Here is a 20,102-nt window from a genome sequence, read left to right on the forward strand (position 1 = left end):
AGAATTTTAGGTGTACAACCCCTTTAACTACAGACTGAGCTGCAGAATCACAACACAAGTGACAAACACAATCAGAATTGTTGTGACGAGGTAACAATCATGGCGTACGACTCCAGCGCACAAGTGTCCCTGCCGTGTTCTGAGCAGCAGATCTGCGCCTTTTTGTGCTTGCAGAGCAGAAAAACCTCAGCGTGTTTGTTTGGCCGGGTGTGAATGTCTCCTTACACATCTCTGCAGCTCGGTGTCATAAATCTGCAGCAGACACCTCGGCTCTTTAGTGTTAATTAGTGTGTCATTATGTGACAAGTCGGCTAATTTGATCACTGCGATGACTCACGATGAGGGCGTTATCTAATAAAACTGCGAATCTTGTCACCCGGGAGCGCAGAACTGACCTGACAGTCCATGTGTGCCCGAATGGACTGCAGTGGCGGAGACCGGACCATTTCAAAATCAGCACCAAATTCCACCTTGAATCCTGAAATCAATGTAGGTCGCTGAAACAATGCAAGCCTCCTGCCATGTTCTCCTAATTCTCTATGATCACTTTAACAACATTATCCATCCTGGACCATCCCTTTGAAAAGCTCAGGATGGGCGGGGGGCAGATGATTAGGACAAGCTTTATGTAAAAGTGAATACAAAGGAGCAGAGAACAATGGCCAATCCCCAGAAACAATGAGCGGTGATGAGTCTCAATGGTTAATCAGCGAAGAATGAATATGTATATGAAGGGGAAACCAGACAGAAACAGGACGGAATGTAAACAGGAGCCTAGGGGGGTAGTCAGCGTGACTCGGGGCGTGATGTCATCATCATCATCATCATCGGTTTCTGGATTATCTGGGCACTGTGCGACTTCGCCGCCAGAACCCTGCACTGGTGTGAGCTAGCCTGTAACATGATCACATTGTTCTATACACATTGAAGAACTGACCCCCCCCCCATGTGGATTTATCAAAACATAATATGGAAAAATAAAGGAGGCCAGAAAAAAAACTACAACTTGTCCTGCAAAAAACAAGCCCTCAAATAGTGACCGCAAATGTAAGAAGTGATGGAGAGTTATGGGAGGAAAAAATGTAACCCCCCCAAAAAAAACAAAACAAACAAACCCCCAAACAAATAAAAGTGTCTATGTTGCTGTTAAGTAGTTCTAGACACTTCATCCATAAGAGAGCACTTCTAGATTATGCCATCACTAGAATATTTCTGCTTTAGTCAGTTCTAGACTACACTTCACGTATAACACATTGGTTCTAGTCTACACTTCATGTATTAAATGTAGGTTCTAGACTAAACTCCCTGTACAACATGTCAGTTCTAGATTACACTTCTTGCAATAAGAAGCCAGTTCTAGACTCAGACCTTCTTGTAATTCATGTCAGTTCTAGGCACATACCTCCATGTATTATAGGTTAGTTCTAGGCTCAGACCTCATGTATTATAGGTTAGTTCTAGGCTCAGACCTCCATGTATTATAGGTTAGTTCTAGGCTCAGACCTCATGTATTATAGGTTAGTTCTAGGCACATACCTCCATGTATTATAGGTTAGTTCTAGGCTCAGACCTCCATGTATTATAGGTTAGTTCTAGGCTCAGACCTCCATGTATTATAGGTTAGTTCTAGGCTCAGACCTCCATGTATTACAGGTTGATCCTAGGCTCAGACACGTGTGTATTACACATCATTTCTCAGTTCAGTCCTTCATGAATAACACTATAGTTCTAAGCTCATACCTTCATGTAGGTTGGTTCTAGGCTCAGTCCTCAATGTATCATAGGTCAAATCTAGTCTCAGTTATCCATGCATTACAGGTTCTAGGCTCAGAGCTCCATATATTACTCATTCAAGGTTCAGGTGTATTACAGGTCGGTATTACTAGACTCAGTCCTCTTTGCATTAATGGTTGGTTCAAGACTCAGTCCTCCGTGTATTACAGGACGGTTCTAGACTCAGTTATTAATGTATGAGGGGTCTGTTCTAGGCTCGGCCCTCCTTGTATTACAGGAGGGTTCTAGGCTCGGACTCCAGTCTCGGTCCTCCATTACAGGCTGATTTTAGGCTAAGTCCTCAGTGTATTACAGGATAGTTCTAGACTCAGGCTTAGCCCTCAATGTATAACGGGTCGGTTCTAGGCTCGCCCTTTCATGCATTACAGAATGGTTCTAGGCTCTGTCCGTGTATTAGAGGCCCGTTTTAGGCTCTGTCATCTGTGTATGACAGGTCGGTTCTAGGCTCTGTCCTCCGTGTATGACAGGTTGGTTCTAGGCTCTGTCCTCCGTGTATGACAGGTCGGTTCTAGGCTCTGTCCTCTGTGTATGACAGGTCGGTTCTAGGCTCTGTCCTCCGTGTATGGCAGGTCAGTTCTAGGCTCTGCCCTCGGTGTATGACAGGAAGGTTCTAGGCTCGGTCCTCGTGTATGACAGGTCGGTTCTAGGCTCTGTCCCCGTATATGACAGGAAGGTTCTAGGCTCGGTTCTCCGTGTATGACAGGTCGGTTCTAGGTTCGGTCCTCGGTGTATGACAGGAAGGTTCTAGGCTCTGTCCTCTGTGTATGACAGGAAGGTTCTAGGCTCGGTCCTTGTGTATGACAGGTCGGTTCTAGGCTCGGTCCTCCGTGTGTGACAGGTCGGTTCTAGGTTCGGTCCTCGTGTATGACAGGTCGGTTCTAGGCTCTGCCCTAGGTGTATGACAGGAAGGTTCTAGGCTCGGTCCTCGTGTATGACAGGAAGGTTCTAGGCTCTGTCCTCTGTGTATGACAGGAAGGTTCTAGGCTCTGTCCTCCGTGTATGACAGGAATGTTCTAGGCTCTGTCCTCCGTGTATGACAGGAATGTTCTAGGCTCGGTCCTCCGTGTATGACAGGTCGGTTCTAGGCTCTGTCCTAGGTGTATGACAGGAAGGTTCTAGGCTCGGTCCTCGTGTATGACAGGAAGGTTCTAGGCTCTGTCCTCTGTGTATGACAGGAAGGTTCTAGGCTCTGTCCTCCGTGTATGACAGGAATGTTCTAGGCTCTGTCCTCCGTGTATGACAGGAATGTTCTAGGCTCGGTCCTCCGTGTATGACAGGTCGGTTCTAGGCTCGGTCCCCGTGTATGACAGGAATGTTCTAGGCTCTGTCCTCCGTGTATGACAGGAATGTTCTAGGCTCTGTCCTCCGTGTATGACAGGAATGTTCTAGGCTCGGTCCTCCGTGTGTGACAGGAAGGTTCTAGGCTCTGTCCTCCGTGTATGACAGGAATGTTCTAGGCTCTGTCCTCCGTGTATGACAGGTCGGTTCTAGGCTCAGTCCCTCACTGTAGTACGACTTCACTTGTCACTCCGTCACGCCCAGGCCACGCCTCCTCTCTGCTCATTGGTTTCCTGTCACGATCATGACACTCCTCTCGTTACCCTGGTTACATCTATCAGACTCCTCCCACTGCGTGACGCAATGCATGCCGGGCACGTCACGCACCGACTAGGCGCCGCTGTGTATGCCGGGAACAGAGAGGCGGCCTGACCGAACCCGGACACCGACCAGGGGATCCCCTGTCCTGCCGCGCTCCACCCCCGCACGGGACCGCAGGGAGCACCGGGGCCGGCGCAGGACGTGTCTGTGGGATTCCCTTACCCCTCGGTGTACGGATCCCGGCATCTTCTACCCCCCCATCCCCAGCTCCTGTGTGCGGTCCCCGGTATCCCTCCCCCCCCCCCTCCTCCGGTAACACCGGCCCGGTCCATGCTGAACGGAACACAGAACCGGGATCAGGTTAACACGTTAGTGGACGGATACCGGGAGGACACAGCAAGGTAAGAAGAGCGAATGTGCCCTAGACCTGTATAACATAGTGTGTATGTGTCCTGTACATGTATGTATATTGTGTATGTAGTATGTAATGTATCATAGGTATGTATAGTGTGTATAACATGGTGTATATGTGTGTCCTGTACATGCATGTATAGTGTGTATGTAGTATGTAATGTATCATAGGTATGTATAGTGTGTATAACATGGTGTATATGTGTGTCCTGTACATGTATGTATATTGTGTATGTAGTATGTAATGTATCATAGGTATGTATAGTGTGTATAACATGGTGTATATGTGTGTCCTGTACATGCATGTATAGTGTGTATGTAGTATGTAATGTATCATAGGTATGTATAGTGTGTATAACATGGTGTATATGTGTGTCCTGTACATGCATGTATATTGTGTATGTAGTATGTAATGTATCATAGGTATGTATAGTGTGTATAACATGGTGTATATGTGTGTCCTGTACATGTATGTATATTGTGTATGTAGTATGTAATGTATCATAGGTATGTATAGTGTGTATAACATGGTGTATATGTGTGTCCTGTACATGCATGTATAGTGTGTATGTAGTATGTAATGTATCATAGGTATGTATAGTGTGTATAACATGGTGTATATGTGTGTCCTGTACATGCATGTATAGTGTGTGTAGTATAGATGTATAGTGTGTACGTGTAGTATGTAATGTATCATAGGTATGTATAGTGTGTATAACATGGTGTATATGTGTGTCCTGTACATGCATGTATAGTGTGTGTGTAGTATAGATGTATAGTGTGTACGTGTAGTATGTAATGTATCATAGGTATGTATGGTGTGTGATGTCCCATATACATGTATGTATAGTCTGTATATAGTGTATAATGTGCTATAGACTTGTCTCTATATAGTATGTGATGTCCCATAGACTTGTATGTAATGTATCATATACATGTATGTATAGTCTGTATATAGTATGTGATGTCCCATAGACTTGTATATAACATCTTATATACTTGTGTGTATAGTATTATAGTGGCTGGATACTGGGAGGACGCAGTGATTGCTTGTGTATATACTGATGTCCTATAGAAGAGTATATAGCCTGTGTGTAATGTCTATAGCCCTGTATATAGATCCGTGTGCAGCGTTTTCTTGCATTACTTCACCCCCAGTTATGGCACTACAATTCCCAGCATCCCCTGTACAGTGTGGCCGCTCCGGTCTCTGCCTCTGATACTGGAGGATCCTCCTCATCGTGTGCAGATTATTCTGGTATCCTTGCAGTATTTGTTCGGTCCGTTGCATTAGTACTAGCACCCTGGTCTATACTGTCTGAGCTTTGTCTCTTCTCACATTATTTCCTATTAGCTGTACAGTCTGTATAAGAGGTGAAGACCCCGTGTAACCCTATCAGTGCTGCAGTGTAGACCAGAGCTCAGTGAGGACCATGTGCGCTGCAGCATCCTCTCCTGCTCATTGGTGGGGAGGGGTCACCTGACAGGACCTGTCTGACAGGTGATCTCACAGCTGGGCTGGTGCTCCGGTGGCTTTGGGCTTGGCCTTCCAGTTATTTTGCATTTGCAGGACAACAACTCTCAGCATGTTCTGTAGACTGGTGTGATAGAAGATATAGTTTATAGACTTGTCATAGATATAAGATAGCGCTGGTCCCCCAATATATCACATAGAAAGAAGGGGGAGAAAAGAGAGCGATTTATAGCTGAAGAGTTGTGCGGGATTTCCATATCCCCCATATAGCGCCCTCGTGTACTGCGTGGCAGGTTTCTGTATTGCATGTCTTTATACATCTATGTGCTGTATGTCGTGTTATGTGGACTTATCTCCTCTCCCTGGTATCTATTATCTCCTGTGTCGGCCATATAACTATACAGCTTGTATGGCTCCATGTGTTATGTACATTGATCTGTGCTGCATCCGTGTATGGACTATGTATACCGCCATAGATAATCAGTGTCGCCTATCCAATTTAGTAGGGCTATGGCTGGGACGGTATACAGTTGTCACCTGGGGTGCTGGACTCTGCTGACGTACATGACGTGCTCTCCTGTACGACATCATAACATGTCATTATAGCTTCACATACCATGGCGGTGTAGTATTCTGGATTAATGGATGTCCGAGGACTGAGTAGGACGTGAATAATTCCTCGTCATCCGTCGTATTATTGTGGTAATCCGATAGTGGTCTAAGATTTAGGATGTGGGGTTATATCTGGTTTAGGGAACTTTTATAAAGAGCCTCCCAGCATGGACAGACTATTATAGGGGGTCTCTGCCTTGGACAGTCCTTGTGTGTTAGAGGGTCTCTTGACAATAAGCAGATTGCATTGTGTCCCCGTGCTAGAAACCCCCAGTGATTGTCTGTAATCTGTAGGAGAAACTTAAGTGAGTGTTCAGTTTCCCTGCAGCTCCCCTACAGGGGAAATGAAGAATTACTACACAGTGCTCATTAACATCAGTGGTTTGTCTGTGCAATGCAGAACAGGACAGGGTCCCCCAGAGATGGAATAACCCCCACCGTGGCCAGGAGATGAGGGTCCTGACCAGAGGAGCCAGCTCTATTTAAGGGGTTTTCCAGAACTTTTTAATTGATGGCCTGTCTCATGGATCAGCTTCTACTTTTCACGTTTATCGGTCATGTGGCCTAAACGCAGCACAGTCCTATTTAAGTGAGTAGGGATGAACTGTGATACCAAACACAGCCACTATACGATATACGGCGCTGTGCTGGGTAAGTAGCGATCAGGCTGATCGGCCGGGGGGCCTGGGTGTTGGGCTCCTGCCGATTTTTTTATCAGTTAAACCCACTTTAACTCAGCATTCACTAATAGGACATGGAAATGGGTTTTATAAACTGGATGATCCCTTTAATTTCAATAAGTACCACCATTTCTCCTGTGGAGGCAGTGCAGTGGAATTGGACTCTTAAAGGGGTTTTCAGCCTCAAATGGATTTTTCTCACTAATGACCTATCCCCAGGAAAAACCCCTTTAATCCCCAGTGCCCCAGAGTGCGAGCCGTATTTATAAGGAGATAACAGGAGCGTCACACGTACATACCCCCTTACTGTATATTGGTCTCCGGATTCTAGTGGCCGCCATAATGCCTAAGCTTTCCTAGTAAGAGAACTAACCAAGAAGGGACTGGACGACTTTACAACTTTATGTTTGGTCTGTTTTCCGAATGTCTCTAATCTCCATGTTCTCCTTTCAGATGATGTGCGAAGTGATGCCAACCATCAGCGAGGCGGAGATGCCTCCGGGGGGTAATGGAAGCCACGGATCAGGCTCTCCCCTGCAGGCAGACTCCGATTCCCACTTTGAGCAACTTATGGTGTCGATGTTAGAAGAAAGAGACCGGCTGCTGGACACGTTGCGAGAGACCCAGGAAACGCTGGCTTTAAATCAGGGCAAGCTCCAGGAAGTCACCCACGAACGGGACTCATTACAGAGGCAACTCAACACGGCGCTGCCGCAGGTAGATACCGGCTGACCCTTCCTTGTGTTGATTTGTAGGTATAAAAGTGATGCATGGGGCGTTGTAAGGGGTCAGTGTTGTGCTGCAAAACTTCGAGGTGCATGTGGAGGTCCGAGGAGGGGTCGATTCACTCGCCTATGGCTACCCTTAAGTGTTTTAGTGGCCGTGATGGTGAATGGTGACGCTTTGGACTTCAATGCAAAGAGAATTGCTTTTTACCTTGCTTGGTCGGTGGTTTTTGCAGAATACATGCGGTATAATTCTTCTGTGGTTTTGATAAAACTCTCTGTCTGTATCAGTGAACTGTAGAAGAAGCAGAAGTTTGTGTGATTTAGGACTTTCCCAGGGGTGTCATGACAGGCATCAAATGTGGTGTTTTCCAGATAATATCTGTTAGGACACATTCACACTTGCATTGTATGTTGGAAGAATCTCCTGCGGTATAGCTTTGACCCCCTATATGGGCACACATCGGCTGTAGGCTACCAGTGCAGCTAGCATGGTGTATGGACGTATAGCAGCCCTACAGGGGGCCAAATGGACAGTACTTCGGCCTTAGTCAAGTGTCTATGGGAATGTTTCACGGTATGCGCCTACACCCTGGTTGGCCATGGACGATCCTATTTTTATAGACCTGCCAACAGTCTCATATCTTTTGGACCAGGCATTCCCCCAATATCTGCCACCAGGGCTAACAGACAGGTGAATGGTCAGGTTTTTACCTTTGAAGCCCGAGGCCTCTGATGATACATAAGCGGTGTCTGAGGATGGCAGTCACTGTTCCTATCTATTTGAGGTTGATGCTGTTGGATGCTCATGATAAATCTGGCATAGGTTGCAGAAAACTGACGTGAGTTATAATGCATATGTCCGGCCGCGTTGTCCTTGGCACTGTCCTTATTCACACAAGCACATGCACAGAACGGGATTCATTGAAGACTTGGTACGGGCAGTTACTGTACAAGACGCTTGAGACTTAAAGCCCCATAATGCCCCTGCTATACTTCATCTACTTTCACGTGACTGTGTGCTTTGTAATTTGTTATCCATGCTGTCCATGTATAGTGCACGGATCCATATTTCTGCATGGCCCCATATATACAACTGTGTGTTATGAGTCTGGGGGCAAAAGTTGGGACTGGTCCTATTGCTGTCCATGTCATAAGGGTAGACCCTCAGCAAGAAGTACTAAGAGACTGGGGGCTTGGTTAGTGTCTCTGCACCTTGCCAATGCCATCCATGCACTGTGCAGGAAACAATCGGCCACAGCTGGATTGCTGGTTACGTAGTTGACGGCAGGATTTCTTAAAGGGATTGTCCATGATTGGAAAAACATGTCTCTTATCACCGCCCCATCCATTTCATGTGTTTAATACTGCAGCTACTTTCTATTCACCTTATTGTTGTTGAGCTGCAATTTCAGATGTAACAATGGACAGGTGCGGCAATGTTTTAGAAGAAACTGGCCATGTTTTACTAATCCTGTTCAACTCCTTTAAGCCTTAACAAAATTGCCCTCCAGTAGGCAAACAAGGGTTGAAATTGCAAGAACATATGAGAACTACCTGTTGCAATGATCTATTAGTGATGCCATATTGCTAAGATATGATGAGACCCCAACAATCCCCAGAATGAACGGGCTACTGCATTGACTGTTTACCCCTGATCAGCGGTGCCCCATCCAACTATTTCTTATTTCAGTAAGTGACTAGGTCTGCAATTCCCTGCACAACCGGTTGGCCAGGAGCGCTACTGAGCAGATCAAAGTGTGCGTAATGCTGCAACCCCTTCGTTCTTAGGGTCGATAGGGAACCTAGAGGTCGCCCCCATGGATCATAAGTGGTAGCATATCCTAGATGAGAACATCTCTTTAGGCTTGGGATACAAGTGGTGAGTTTGCAACAGGTTAGCTACTTTGAAAACATCAGTGGTCAATCTATAGTAGTTAGGACTTCAACAAATCCCAAAAATCCAGCGCAAAGTGTCAATTATTAATGCAATTCCTGGGCTCGTCCCAGCTTTCAACCTTTGCATTGCATACATTGCTGGGGTGAGCTGCTCAGGAATTCCAGGTTTCACCCAGGTCGAAACCCAGTCATTTTTGGTCTTAACAGTCTATACTATTGTGTCTTATATTCGAGGGCTGGATGACTCTAACTTGTTGCTGCCGGCCTCCTCCACTGATTTCTTGCAGACGTAAGATCTGGCTGTTTCTGCCGTCCTCAGTGAACGCTGCGATATATAATATAATAGTCATGTGAGGTTCTTTCTTCTCATGTGCTGGCCTGGCATCTCAATGTAGTGTTGGCAGCCTTCGCAGCGAGAACGCCTCCTTCGGAGAGGAGGAGGAGGAGGTCGTCTTCAGCACTCGTTGCATGTGTTAGTCTGAGCTTTTCCATTGTTCAATTATCCCAGAGATTACAGTGTGGTTTAGTGCGGGGGGAAAGTCAAGGTCTATAGTGGATAGAAGGGATGAGGACGCTACATATGTGCATAGGTGGGAGATAGTGCCATATGTATGACCTGTGGCTCTCTTCTCGTGTACAACTATAACTCCCAGCATGCCTGAAAGTTGTAGTGAATCCATTGGGAGAAGTCATCACTTCTGCTCCCTTGAAATGGGAAGTTGCAAATGCTCAATAGCTTTGTACCTAAGAGCAGGATCTACCATAATGATGATCTCCATCTCTTGGCTGCGAATGAAAAGGCAAATTATCATCACCGTGATCGGTGGGGGCTGACACTTGGGACCCCCACTGATCAGCTTCCCAGTGCTGATGACGTTCACGTGGTACAAATGCTCAATCCCATTCAAGTGAATGGGGCTGAGCTGCAATACCAACCACAGCTACTATATACAGTGTACGGCGCTGTGCTTGTATTCAGTGAAGAGACCTCAGAACTTACCCAAATACTGGGGCCTCTTTCAACCAGCTGATCTTTGGTTTCCTTGGGTGTTGCACCCTCACCGATCACATATTCTCAATATATATGTCCTGGGAATCCTCATATATACCTGTTTGTAAGTAATAGTGCAACCGCTTGAACGGTCAAAGACCCTTTGCTACCATTTACATGGTAGGTACTGCCTGAATTGACGATTTGGTTTATGGGACTACACGTGGCCTAATCTGGGACATCTATATGTGCTGATGCACGGTGGCTGCTACGAGGACTAACGCATACATTACTGTATATATTCTTCAGTCTCGGGTTACTTTTTATGACTGCCAGGCCTGTCTGTAAGTCGTCTGACCGAACTATGGGATGCTAAGAGTAGTGATAGGACGTCTCCATCACAGATTTCGCTTTCCCCCTCCTGTTCCACGTAGCAAGCCAGTTATAATATTATTATATAGAATATTACCGCCTGTATCTGCAATGGTAGCTCTAAGAAGCCTATGTGCTGCGGGAGAAGTGCGTGAGCGTCAGAGTCAGTGAGGTGTGAGAATGAAATCCTTTCAAAGAGCTCCTGAAGATGGGAGATGTCTGGAGGAGAGAATAGAGGAAGGATGGGGCCCGGGGCCGCTCTTCCACTACTATGTCAGGGCAATCATCGCTTATGTTCAGTGACAGAACTATGGAGGCGGCTGAAGGGTTTTGTCAGATATTCTCGGCGTCGCTCTTGGGATTACTTTGTGCTGTCATCACATTCTTATTCTGTGGAACGTAAGGTGCCTGATCATCCCTCCGCCGTGGTCGGAGCCGCGCTTTTTCCTGCTGTCAAGCTGTTTTTGGAACAATTAAGTCACGCGTTAATGCAAATGAATTCTGAGTAAGACTGAAGTGAGAAGTGATAACGTAATAGAGGCGTATTCACATGAAAGGACTCTTCAACAACCTAAGTTCTTCCATTAAAGGGGTTGTATAAAATGACAACGGCCTCATCGCACCCTAGAGACAGCGCCACTCTTGGGTATTGGCTGTGCCTGGTATTGCATTCGGATGAGCTGCAGTACCGGACACAACCATAGACAAGTGTGGCACTCTTGTACGATGTAGGCAACATCGTACAATCATTTGTCGCAATGTCACATGACACATTAAACCTCTGTTCAGACCAGCCTTCTTTTTATGGACAACTATGTACCCTATCGATTTGGGCGCCATCTTGGCATCTTTTGTTCAGATGGCAGGAGGAGACAATCTTGCCATCAGATCTGACTGAATTGCAATACAGAGCCTAAGGCAGATTTGCAAACAACTAGGCCTCGCTTCTTGTGTGTTATAGTCAGACAGGCTGACTGACATATTGGCTTTGTTGTCCATTACAACCAAACACAGCGGCTCCCCTTTTTTGAGAGGACAAGACATGAAAGCCGGGCCCTGGTTTGTTGCTATGGGCATCAAGGCCTGTTCTTCTTAGGCCTCATATCTGAAAATTGTCTGTTTTGTTGGATTTAATAAAGTTTTATCCGGCCTAACCGTAAGGTTGTCTTGCTTGCCCATAGCAGCCAATCAGAACTCTGCTTTCATTTCTTAAACTGCTCTGGATCGATTAAAGCTGACTTCTGATTGGATGCTATGGGCGACATGACTATTTTATGGCTAGTTTTGGTATCCGAAGCCTTGTCTGTCTTTAGGTGATTTGGATTATACCGCCGCTCCCCTCCTGCATCGGCAATACCGGTTTAATGGATGTGCCAGGAGAGTTTGCAGGTGGAGGCCATTTTGTTGCCCGTTCATTGGTATACAGTGCTGTATAGTACAGCGCAGTGTGAACGTAGCCTAAATAGTCTGCAGTTATTTGTGAGGTTATTGGTTGCGTTGTCCAAATCCTTCAAGGGAACTTCTCTTCTCTCCGAAACTTCTTTTCCTGCAACTCCATTGTGTTGTTCCTCTGTTATACCTCCTGGAATCTGATTTCTAATTTGACAGCCCCAACATGCTATGATGATGTCTAATCAGAGATAACATGGCCACACAAGACAAACCCTCTTGACAAGGCAAAAGGTTATCGCTAAGATTACAATTTATTCATGCATTTCCAGGAGGAGCAAGAGAGGAGCAAACCAGCATAGCGTTCTATAAGAAAAGAGGCTTCAAAATGTGTTATTTTATGGAAAATACAATGATTTTTGAAGGGTATGGATGCCCACAGTGGCCAATAGTCACTCAATGCTGCAGGCAAAGCTTCGGTTTTTACCTGCAGAGTTGTAGAATAGAGATGAGCGAACACTGTTCGGATCAGCCGATCCGAACAGCACGCACCCATAGAAATGAATGGAAGCACCTGTGACGCCGGCCAAGTCAGCGTCACAGGTGCTTCCATTCATTTCTATGGGTGCGTGCTGTTTGGATCGGCTGATCCGAACAGTGTTCGCTCATCTCTATTGTAGAACCATTGGCCCCTATGGGTGGATGGAGTCTTAGAGGTTCAGGGGGTGCTGCAGTGTGTTTCTGCACCCTAAAGCAGACCTATTGGAGGCGACCGACCCCCCCCAAGTCCAAGGCCTCATGCAATCAAGGCAAACAAATGGAGTCGTGCTGCAATCTGGTAGTCACATGTGTGTTGCCACATCCACTAGCGTGTACTGCAACTCCATTCACTCGCAATAGTGACCCGCAGGGCGACATGGCGATATTTGATCATGCAACAGGACCTGCAGCTAAAGTTGCCGGTGTAGCCCAACTCTTGACTGTGCTTTCACCAATGATACTCCTGCGAGGGGCAAAATCTATAAAGGCTGGATCTGTTCATGAGGAATAATAAGAGGCCTGTGACACGCATCAGTCTGAAGGGTCCGCCGTGAAAATGACAACGGCGTGACTTTATTTTACTGCTGCCCCCCCCCCCACCCCCCCTTCTATTTTATTGGCCCTGCCCTGAGCGTAAACCAGATTATCCTGAAATACGATTGCTCTTCCTGTTCTGGTAAAATGAGTGAAACTAAAGTCTCCTCTACCTGCGGGATTATAACATCAAAGTTCTGAGCAGAATTTCTTATTGTTTGGCGTCTTTTTTTTTTTTTTTTTACCGATCAGACTGCTCCTTTTATGGATGGTCGGAGGGGCTGGGGGTGGGGACGGGGTTAAACTGCCCTAAAATGAGCAGAAACCAGAAAAAATGATTAGTGAGCTCGAGGTGTTAAGTCGGCTTCAGAGACCATTTAATAGAGTCCATATGTCGTCGCCGCCGCCAAGTGGGGCCGAGCTAAGGCTGCTGTGTCTGTAGACCGCCTGGTGTTTTTTTTCTTCGGATTTTAGGATCCATTAGTTTCACTTCTAGTTATGTGTAAAATCCCGTCTCTCGCTCTCTCCTGTAATTTTAGCCGCGTTCACCTCGCTCTCTACGATCACGGTTTTTGCCAAGCACAACATACAGGCCGGGTAAACGCTGCGTGTACGCTGCCGCTTTAAGATTAGGTGACAATTGAATATATGGGGCTCACTATGGAAACTTGTAATGTTTTACTTCTACTTGGTAAATTTTGTGTCTCGTGTGTCATTTGCTTTTTGGCTTCTGCTGCGTTCCTGCCTCGTGTTCTCCTCTTACTAGAAGCCATGGGAGCAGCCATCTTGTATGTAGGGGATGCGGCCTGTACATGGTGCCTCATGTCTCGGCGACCATGCTACGTCTTGTACGATGCAAGGGGTTGCTTTTAGGTTTTTTGATCATTTTGTTTGAATTTGGGTTTTTAGATGATGGTTCACTCCAGGCGTTGCATCCTAGGATAGGTCATCAAATGAAGATTTGTGGGGTCTGACACCCATAGAGCCGCTTCCATGTCACAGGTCATGTGATGTCACATTCATCGGTCAGTCCGAAATGACTGATAACAGCGAATAATTGTACTGATTTCTCATACAGTCGGTCTTATAGCAGGGAACAATAGATTGTATTCTCCTGTCCTACAGTCGGCCTCTCCTCTCCTGACATGGCTGATAACAGATAGTAATAGATTGTATTCTCCTGTCCTACAGTCGGCCTCTCCTCTCCTGACATGGCTGATAACAGATAGTAATAGATTGTATTCCCCTGTCCTACAGTCAGCCTCTCCTGACATGGCTGATAACAGATAGTAATAGATTGTATTCCCCTGTCCTACAGTCGGCCTCTCCTCTCCTGACATGGCTGATAACAGATAGTAATAGATTGTATTCCCCTGTCCTACAGTCGGCCTCTCCTCTCCTGACATGGCTGATAACAGATAGTAATAGATTGTATTCCCCTGTCCTACAGTCGGCCTCTCCTCTCCTGACATGGCTGATAACAGATAGTAATAGATTGTATTCCCCTGTCCTACAGTCGGCCTCTCCTGACATGGCTGATAACAGATAGTAATAGATTGTATTCCCCTGTCGTACAGTCGGCCTCTCCCCTCCTGACATGGCTGATAACAGATAGTAATAGATTGTATTCCCCTGTCCTACAGTCGGCCTCTCCTCTCCTGACATGGCTGATAACAGATAGTAATAGATTGTATTCCCCTGTCCTACAGTCGGCCTCTCCTCTCCTGACATGGCTGATAACAGATAGTAATAGATTGTATTCCCCTGTCCTACAGTCGGCCTCTCCTCTCCTGACCTGGCTGATAACAGATAGTAACAGATTGTATTCCCCTGTTCTACAGTCGGCCTCTCCTCTCCTGACATGGCTGATAACAGATAGTAATAGATTGTATTCTCCTGTCCTACAGTCGGCCTCTCCTCTCCTGACCTGGCTGATAACAGATAGTAACAGATTGTATTCCCCTGTTCTACAGTCGGCCTCTCCTCTCCTGACATGGCTGATAACAGATAGTAATAGATTGTATTCTCCTGTCCTACAGTCGGCCTCTCCTGACATGGCTGATAACAGATAGTAATAGATTGTATTCCCCTGTCCTACAGTCGGCCTCTCCTCTCCTGACCTGGCTGATAACAGATAGTAATAGATTGTATTCTCCTGTCCTACAGTCGGCCTCTCCTCTCCTGACATGGCTGATAACAGATAGTAATAGATTGTATTCTCCTGTCCTACAGTCGGCCTCTCCTGACATGGCTGATAACAGATAGTAATAGATTGTATTCCCCTGTCCTACAGTCGGCCTCTCCTCTCCTGACATGGCTGATAACAGATAGTAATAGATTATATTCTCCTGTCCTACAGTCGGCCTCTCCTGACATGGCTGATAACAGATAGTAATAGATTGTATTCCCCTGTCCTACAGTCGGCCTCTCCTCTCCTGACATGGCTGATGACAGATAGTAATAGATTGTATTCTCCTGTCCTACAGTCGGCCTCTCCTGACATGGCTGATAACAGATAGTAATAGATTGTATTCCCCTGTCCTACAGTCGGCCTCTCCTCTCCTGACATGGCTGATGACAGATAGTAATAGATTGTATTCTCCTGTCCTACAGTCGGCCTCTCCTGACATGGCTGATAACAGATAGTAATAGATTGTATTCTCCTGTCCTACAGTCGGCCTCTCCCCTCCTGACATGGCTGATAACAGATACTAATAGATTGTATTCCCCTGTCCTACAGTCTCTCCTCTCCTCTCCTGACATGGCTGATAACAGATAGTAATAGATTGTATTCCCCTGTCCTACAGTCGGCCTCTCCCCTCCTGACATGGCTGATAACAGATACTAATAGATTGTATTCCCCTGTCCTACAGTCGGCCTCTCCTCTTCTGACATGGCTGATAACAGATAGTAATAGATTGTATTCTCCTGTCCTACAGTCGCCTCTCCTCTCCTGACATGGCTGATAACAGATAGTAATAGATTGTATTCCCCTGTCCTACAGTCGGCCTCTCCTGACATGGCTGATAACAGATAGTAATAGATTGTATTCCCCTGTCCTACAGTCGGCCTCTCCTGACATGGCTGATAACAGATAGTAATAGATTGTATTCCCCTGTCCTACAGTCGGCCTCTCCTGACATGGCTGATAACAGATAGTAATAGATTGTATTCTCCTGTCCTACAGTCGGCCTCTCCTGACATGGCTGATAACAGATAGTAATAGATTGTATTCCCCTGTCCTACAGTCGGCCTCTCCTGACATGGCTGATAACAGATAGTAATAGATTGTATTCCCCTGTCCTACAGTCGGCCTCTCCTCTCCTGACATGGCTGATAACAGATAGTAATAGATTGTATTCTCCTGTCCTACAGTCGGCCTCTCCTGACATGGCTGATAACAGATAGTAATAGATTGTATTCCCCTGTCCTACAGTCGGCCTCTCCTGACATGGCTGATAACAGGGAGCAGTAGCGTATATTCCCGTGCACATACTATGGGGAGCACGCTCAGTCCGGGTTTACTTCTCTATATTCTGTGTGTGGGCGTGCGTCTATTTTTACCAGTGTAAATGATTCCATAGGACGGTGGTGTGATGCAGCAGAGCTGTCTCTGTCACGTGCTGTGATTCTGCTTTCAGCCACTAGACAGTCACCACTAAACTTTTGCTTTTTTGTGTGGGGTTTAACCCTTGCAGTATGTTCCTGTATTAGGTGAGGTTGGTGCGGTTATTTTATGGCCTGTAGTACAGACAGATAATGGGTCTCCTGTGGCATCCCGGGTTATTATAGTCTTGTACAGTAGTGCCTTTGTATCGCTCTGCGGGGAAAGTAAATTCTTTCCGGGACTCGGTGCCAGACAGCAGACAATTCTATCTGGTGAGAATCCGCTGGGTATAGTATTGGTTGATTGTAGTTTACTGCTTGTTCTGAGGCCTAAGAGAGTCTCCCAACAGCGAAGGGGCTAATCCCATTATTAAAGCTCTCTGTCCGGACAGCCTGTTAGGATGAACAGATGGTCACAGGTTTGGTCTACAGCCAATGGCTACTATGAGGATGCAGCAAGCAAGCAGCCAGGATACAGTGAGGGTACAAGCAAGCAGCTAGGATATAGAATGCATGCGGCTAGGATACAGTGAGGATATAGCAAGCAACTAGGATATAGTAAGGATACAGCAAACAGCTACAATACAGTGAGGATATAGAATGCATATGACTAGGATACAGTGAGGATACAGCAAACAGCTACAGTACAGTGAGGATATACGATACATATGACAAGGATACAGCAAGCAAGCAACTAGGGTGCAGTGACTATATTGCAAGCAACTAAGATACAGTGATGGTATAGAATGCATACAGCTAAGATACAGTGAGGGTACCTGAAGTGTGCAGCTAGGATATAGTTGAGCATACCTCAAGCAAGCGCCCAGGATAGAGTGAGGATACAGCAAGCTTCCAGCTAGAATTTGGTGAGGATACCACAAACTACTAGCTAGGATACAGCAAGCAAGCATCTAGGATGCAGTGAGGTTATAGAAAGCAGCTAGTATAAAACAAGGATCAAGTAAGAAAAAGCAGCTAGGATGTAGTGAGGCTATAGAATGCATGCAGGATACCCCGAGGATATAGCGAGCCTTTTGGGTGTCCTGCTGGTTCTCAGTGCACATACAGGATTTGCTGCTGCTCCGTCGTCCTCCAATATACCAGACCTACTATCATGGCGCATATATGAAGAAGTAAATGCCCCTCAAAAAAATTACCCCTATCAAATCTAAACATTATTTTTTAGTAAATTCGTTTTCATTTTGTATACTTTGGACAGTCTTTTTGCTAGACATCTTGCCCCTAGAGAAACTGATCATAGAGTGCTGGGTAAACCAGCATGCATGTGTAAGATTTCCCTGTAGCACCCCCGTGGCATAAACTGGGAATTACACCGTCCTGAACAATAGATGAATTCTTAGACATGTTGTATCCTCCAGAGCGGGAGACTTTGCGACCACTCTCTGCACTGAATGGCTGTCAGTCACTGGAGTCCTTGTCTAGGCTTCATGCTTATACCAGGTGCATTTTGGGCCAGAATACACTGAATTGTAGTTCCGGGTTACTGTATACAAAGCCTGGTGCACTCGTAACATGTAATGTGCATCTATGGATATACACCTTAAGTCTGTGCTGCGGTGTCTGTTGTTTTGATCGAAGGACCAGGACAACGGACACAAGGACTATGACCATGACAGCGTTAGTAATGCGCTTTTCTCATACAATGACTGTAACGGGGTCCGTTGGGTATCCATTGGTTTTTAATTGAAAGCGCTGGGTGGAAAAAAAATCACATGTGCTCGCCGCGACGGAGTCTCCAAACAGAAACTACAAAGCAGATGTGAACATGGCGTTACATTGAGTCGCCAGCTGTTGTATAACCTCAGCGTCTACAACGCTCCTGGCTGTCTGGGCATGCTGGGTGTTATAGTGTTACGACAGTAGGAGGCCGGTGAGCCAGGTGAACACGTTGTACGTCTGACCAGGGCAGCTCTTGAGCCTTGTTTTGGCAGAGACGCCTTCCTGGATCAGCCCCGAACCTCTAGTAGCGCACAGTTTTAGCGCTAACCATGGTAGTAAACAGACGGTAATCCAATCTGTTGTGTCATTTTTTTTTCTTTCTCCTGGCATTGTTTTCCAGTAAAAAAACAAAACAAAAAACAAACAAACCCCAAAACAAAATTCCATTAAATCTGTTGCAAGACGGCATCTGGCTCCTGCGGAAGGGATCACCTCATGTGACCCACCAGGAGTAGTCACTGGGTCAGACGAGGAGAAGACCACCCTCGGCCAGATGATGGTGGGGCGGCCCGCTGCTGTCAGTTCACATCGCTCCCAGACAATACGGGCCGATCCCATCAGTCAGCGGCAGTAACACTTTCCTGTCTGTGCGCGAGAACTGGATGGGAAATGTTAATGCATGTCGCCCGGATGCAGAACAACTGGAAGACGTTAATCCCTCGGCTTTATTAGGAACAGATCTCCACGTGGTGTCGGCTCTTGGAAGAGAACCGGGCTTTTTTTCTGGCACTCCGCGGCTTCTCTACGAAGACCAATCTCCCTCTCTGCCAAATTTAGAGACCGCTCGGACTTGGCCGTGATGCTGGCGATCAGCGAGAAAATATCACACACAACATGGCCGCTCTGCCCCTGGGCTGAAGCCTTTGTAGTTCCTAGAAACTTTTTTTTTTTTTTTTCCTTTCCTTTGTACATTTGGGTGTGTTCTGTTGGCGTAGGTCCGACCATGGCCGTGAGAGATAACAATGTTTTTGAAAGAAGGCGGCCATATTTTTCTAATGGTCGTGGAGCCTTCCAGGAGTCGTGATCAGTGTTGCTTCTGGCATCTACGTTTTTGGGGTTGGCTTTCGTTTATAATGTCATGCAGTGCACCGGAGGCTGTCACACCAAGTACAAGATCACAAGAAAGGGGGTCCTGTGTCTCCCATTTGTAGTCAGGATGGGGACATATATATTACCGCAGTGGTGTGCAGATGGCGGATACAGGACTCCTGTTTTTAGTGGGGGTCTTAGGCTAGGTTCACGCTTGCGCCATGCTCTCTGTCATTCTTATCTACCTTTCTAGGCCGCTAAACCAGAAGTTACCCGCGGACACCTTTACAGTATAATAGGGTCTGGTGGGTTTCCACTGGAAGAGAAGGACGTCCTCCATGACTGTTTTCGGCACAATCTGTTGCACTCTCTTACTGAGGCTCCTACACAGATGTGAATGATCCCTTAGACACCAGGGGTTAACACCTGGTCATTTTGGGAAGCGTTACTCCATTACTTATAGCAATTGCCTATCTTCAAGGCGCTCTCCTCTTTGGATATTCCATACGAAACACAAAGCTGAACAGGCCGACCCCCTTCTGAGACCCGTGGCAGTGACCTGTTGAATGGATGCTCATTCATATTAAAGGGGTTTGCCCACCAATGCAACCGTTACTGTGAATAGGGGCTGAATTGCACATTGAATGGGACCCCCCTCAATCGTAATAGAATAGGTGATGGGTAGCAGACTGTACCCACAAAAAATT

At 46.4% G+C, this 20,102-nt stretch overlaps 1 protein-coding gene across 10 annotated transcripts in view; it reads left to right on the plus strand.

The window, feature by feature from the left end:
• Positions 1-3,420: 3,420 nt before the first annotated feature.
• PPFIA1 (PPFI scaffold protein A1) overlaps positions 3,421-20,102 on the plus strand; it is a 53,082-nt gene continuing 36,400 nt past the window's right edge. For all 10 annotated transcript variants that reach the window (XM_075281013.1, XM_075281007.1, XM_075281008.1 and 7 more), the window contains exons 1-2: positions 3,421-3,794; positions 7,024-7,287. In XM_075281013.1, the coding sequence (XP_075137114.1) occupies positions 7,024-7,287 (264 nt within the window). In that variant the 5' untranslated portion in view covers positions 3,421-3,794. The remainder of the gene's footprint in view (positions 3,795-7,023; positions 7,288-20,102) is intronic.

Source organism: Leptodactylus fuscus, chromosome 7 (assembly GCF_031893055.1).
Source record: "Leptodactylus fuscus isolate aLepFus1 chromosome 7, aLepFus1.hap2, whole genome shotgun sequence".
Classification (NCBI taxonomy): domain Eukaryota; kingdom Metazoa; phylum Chordata; class Amphibia; order Anura; family Leptodactylidae; genus Leptodactylus; species Leptodactylus fuscus.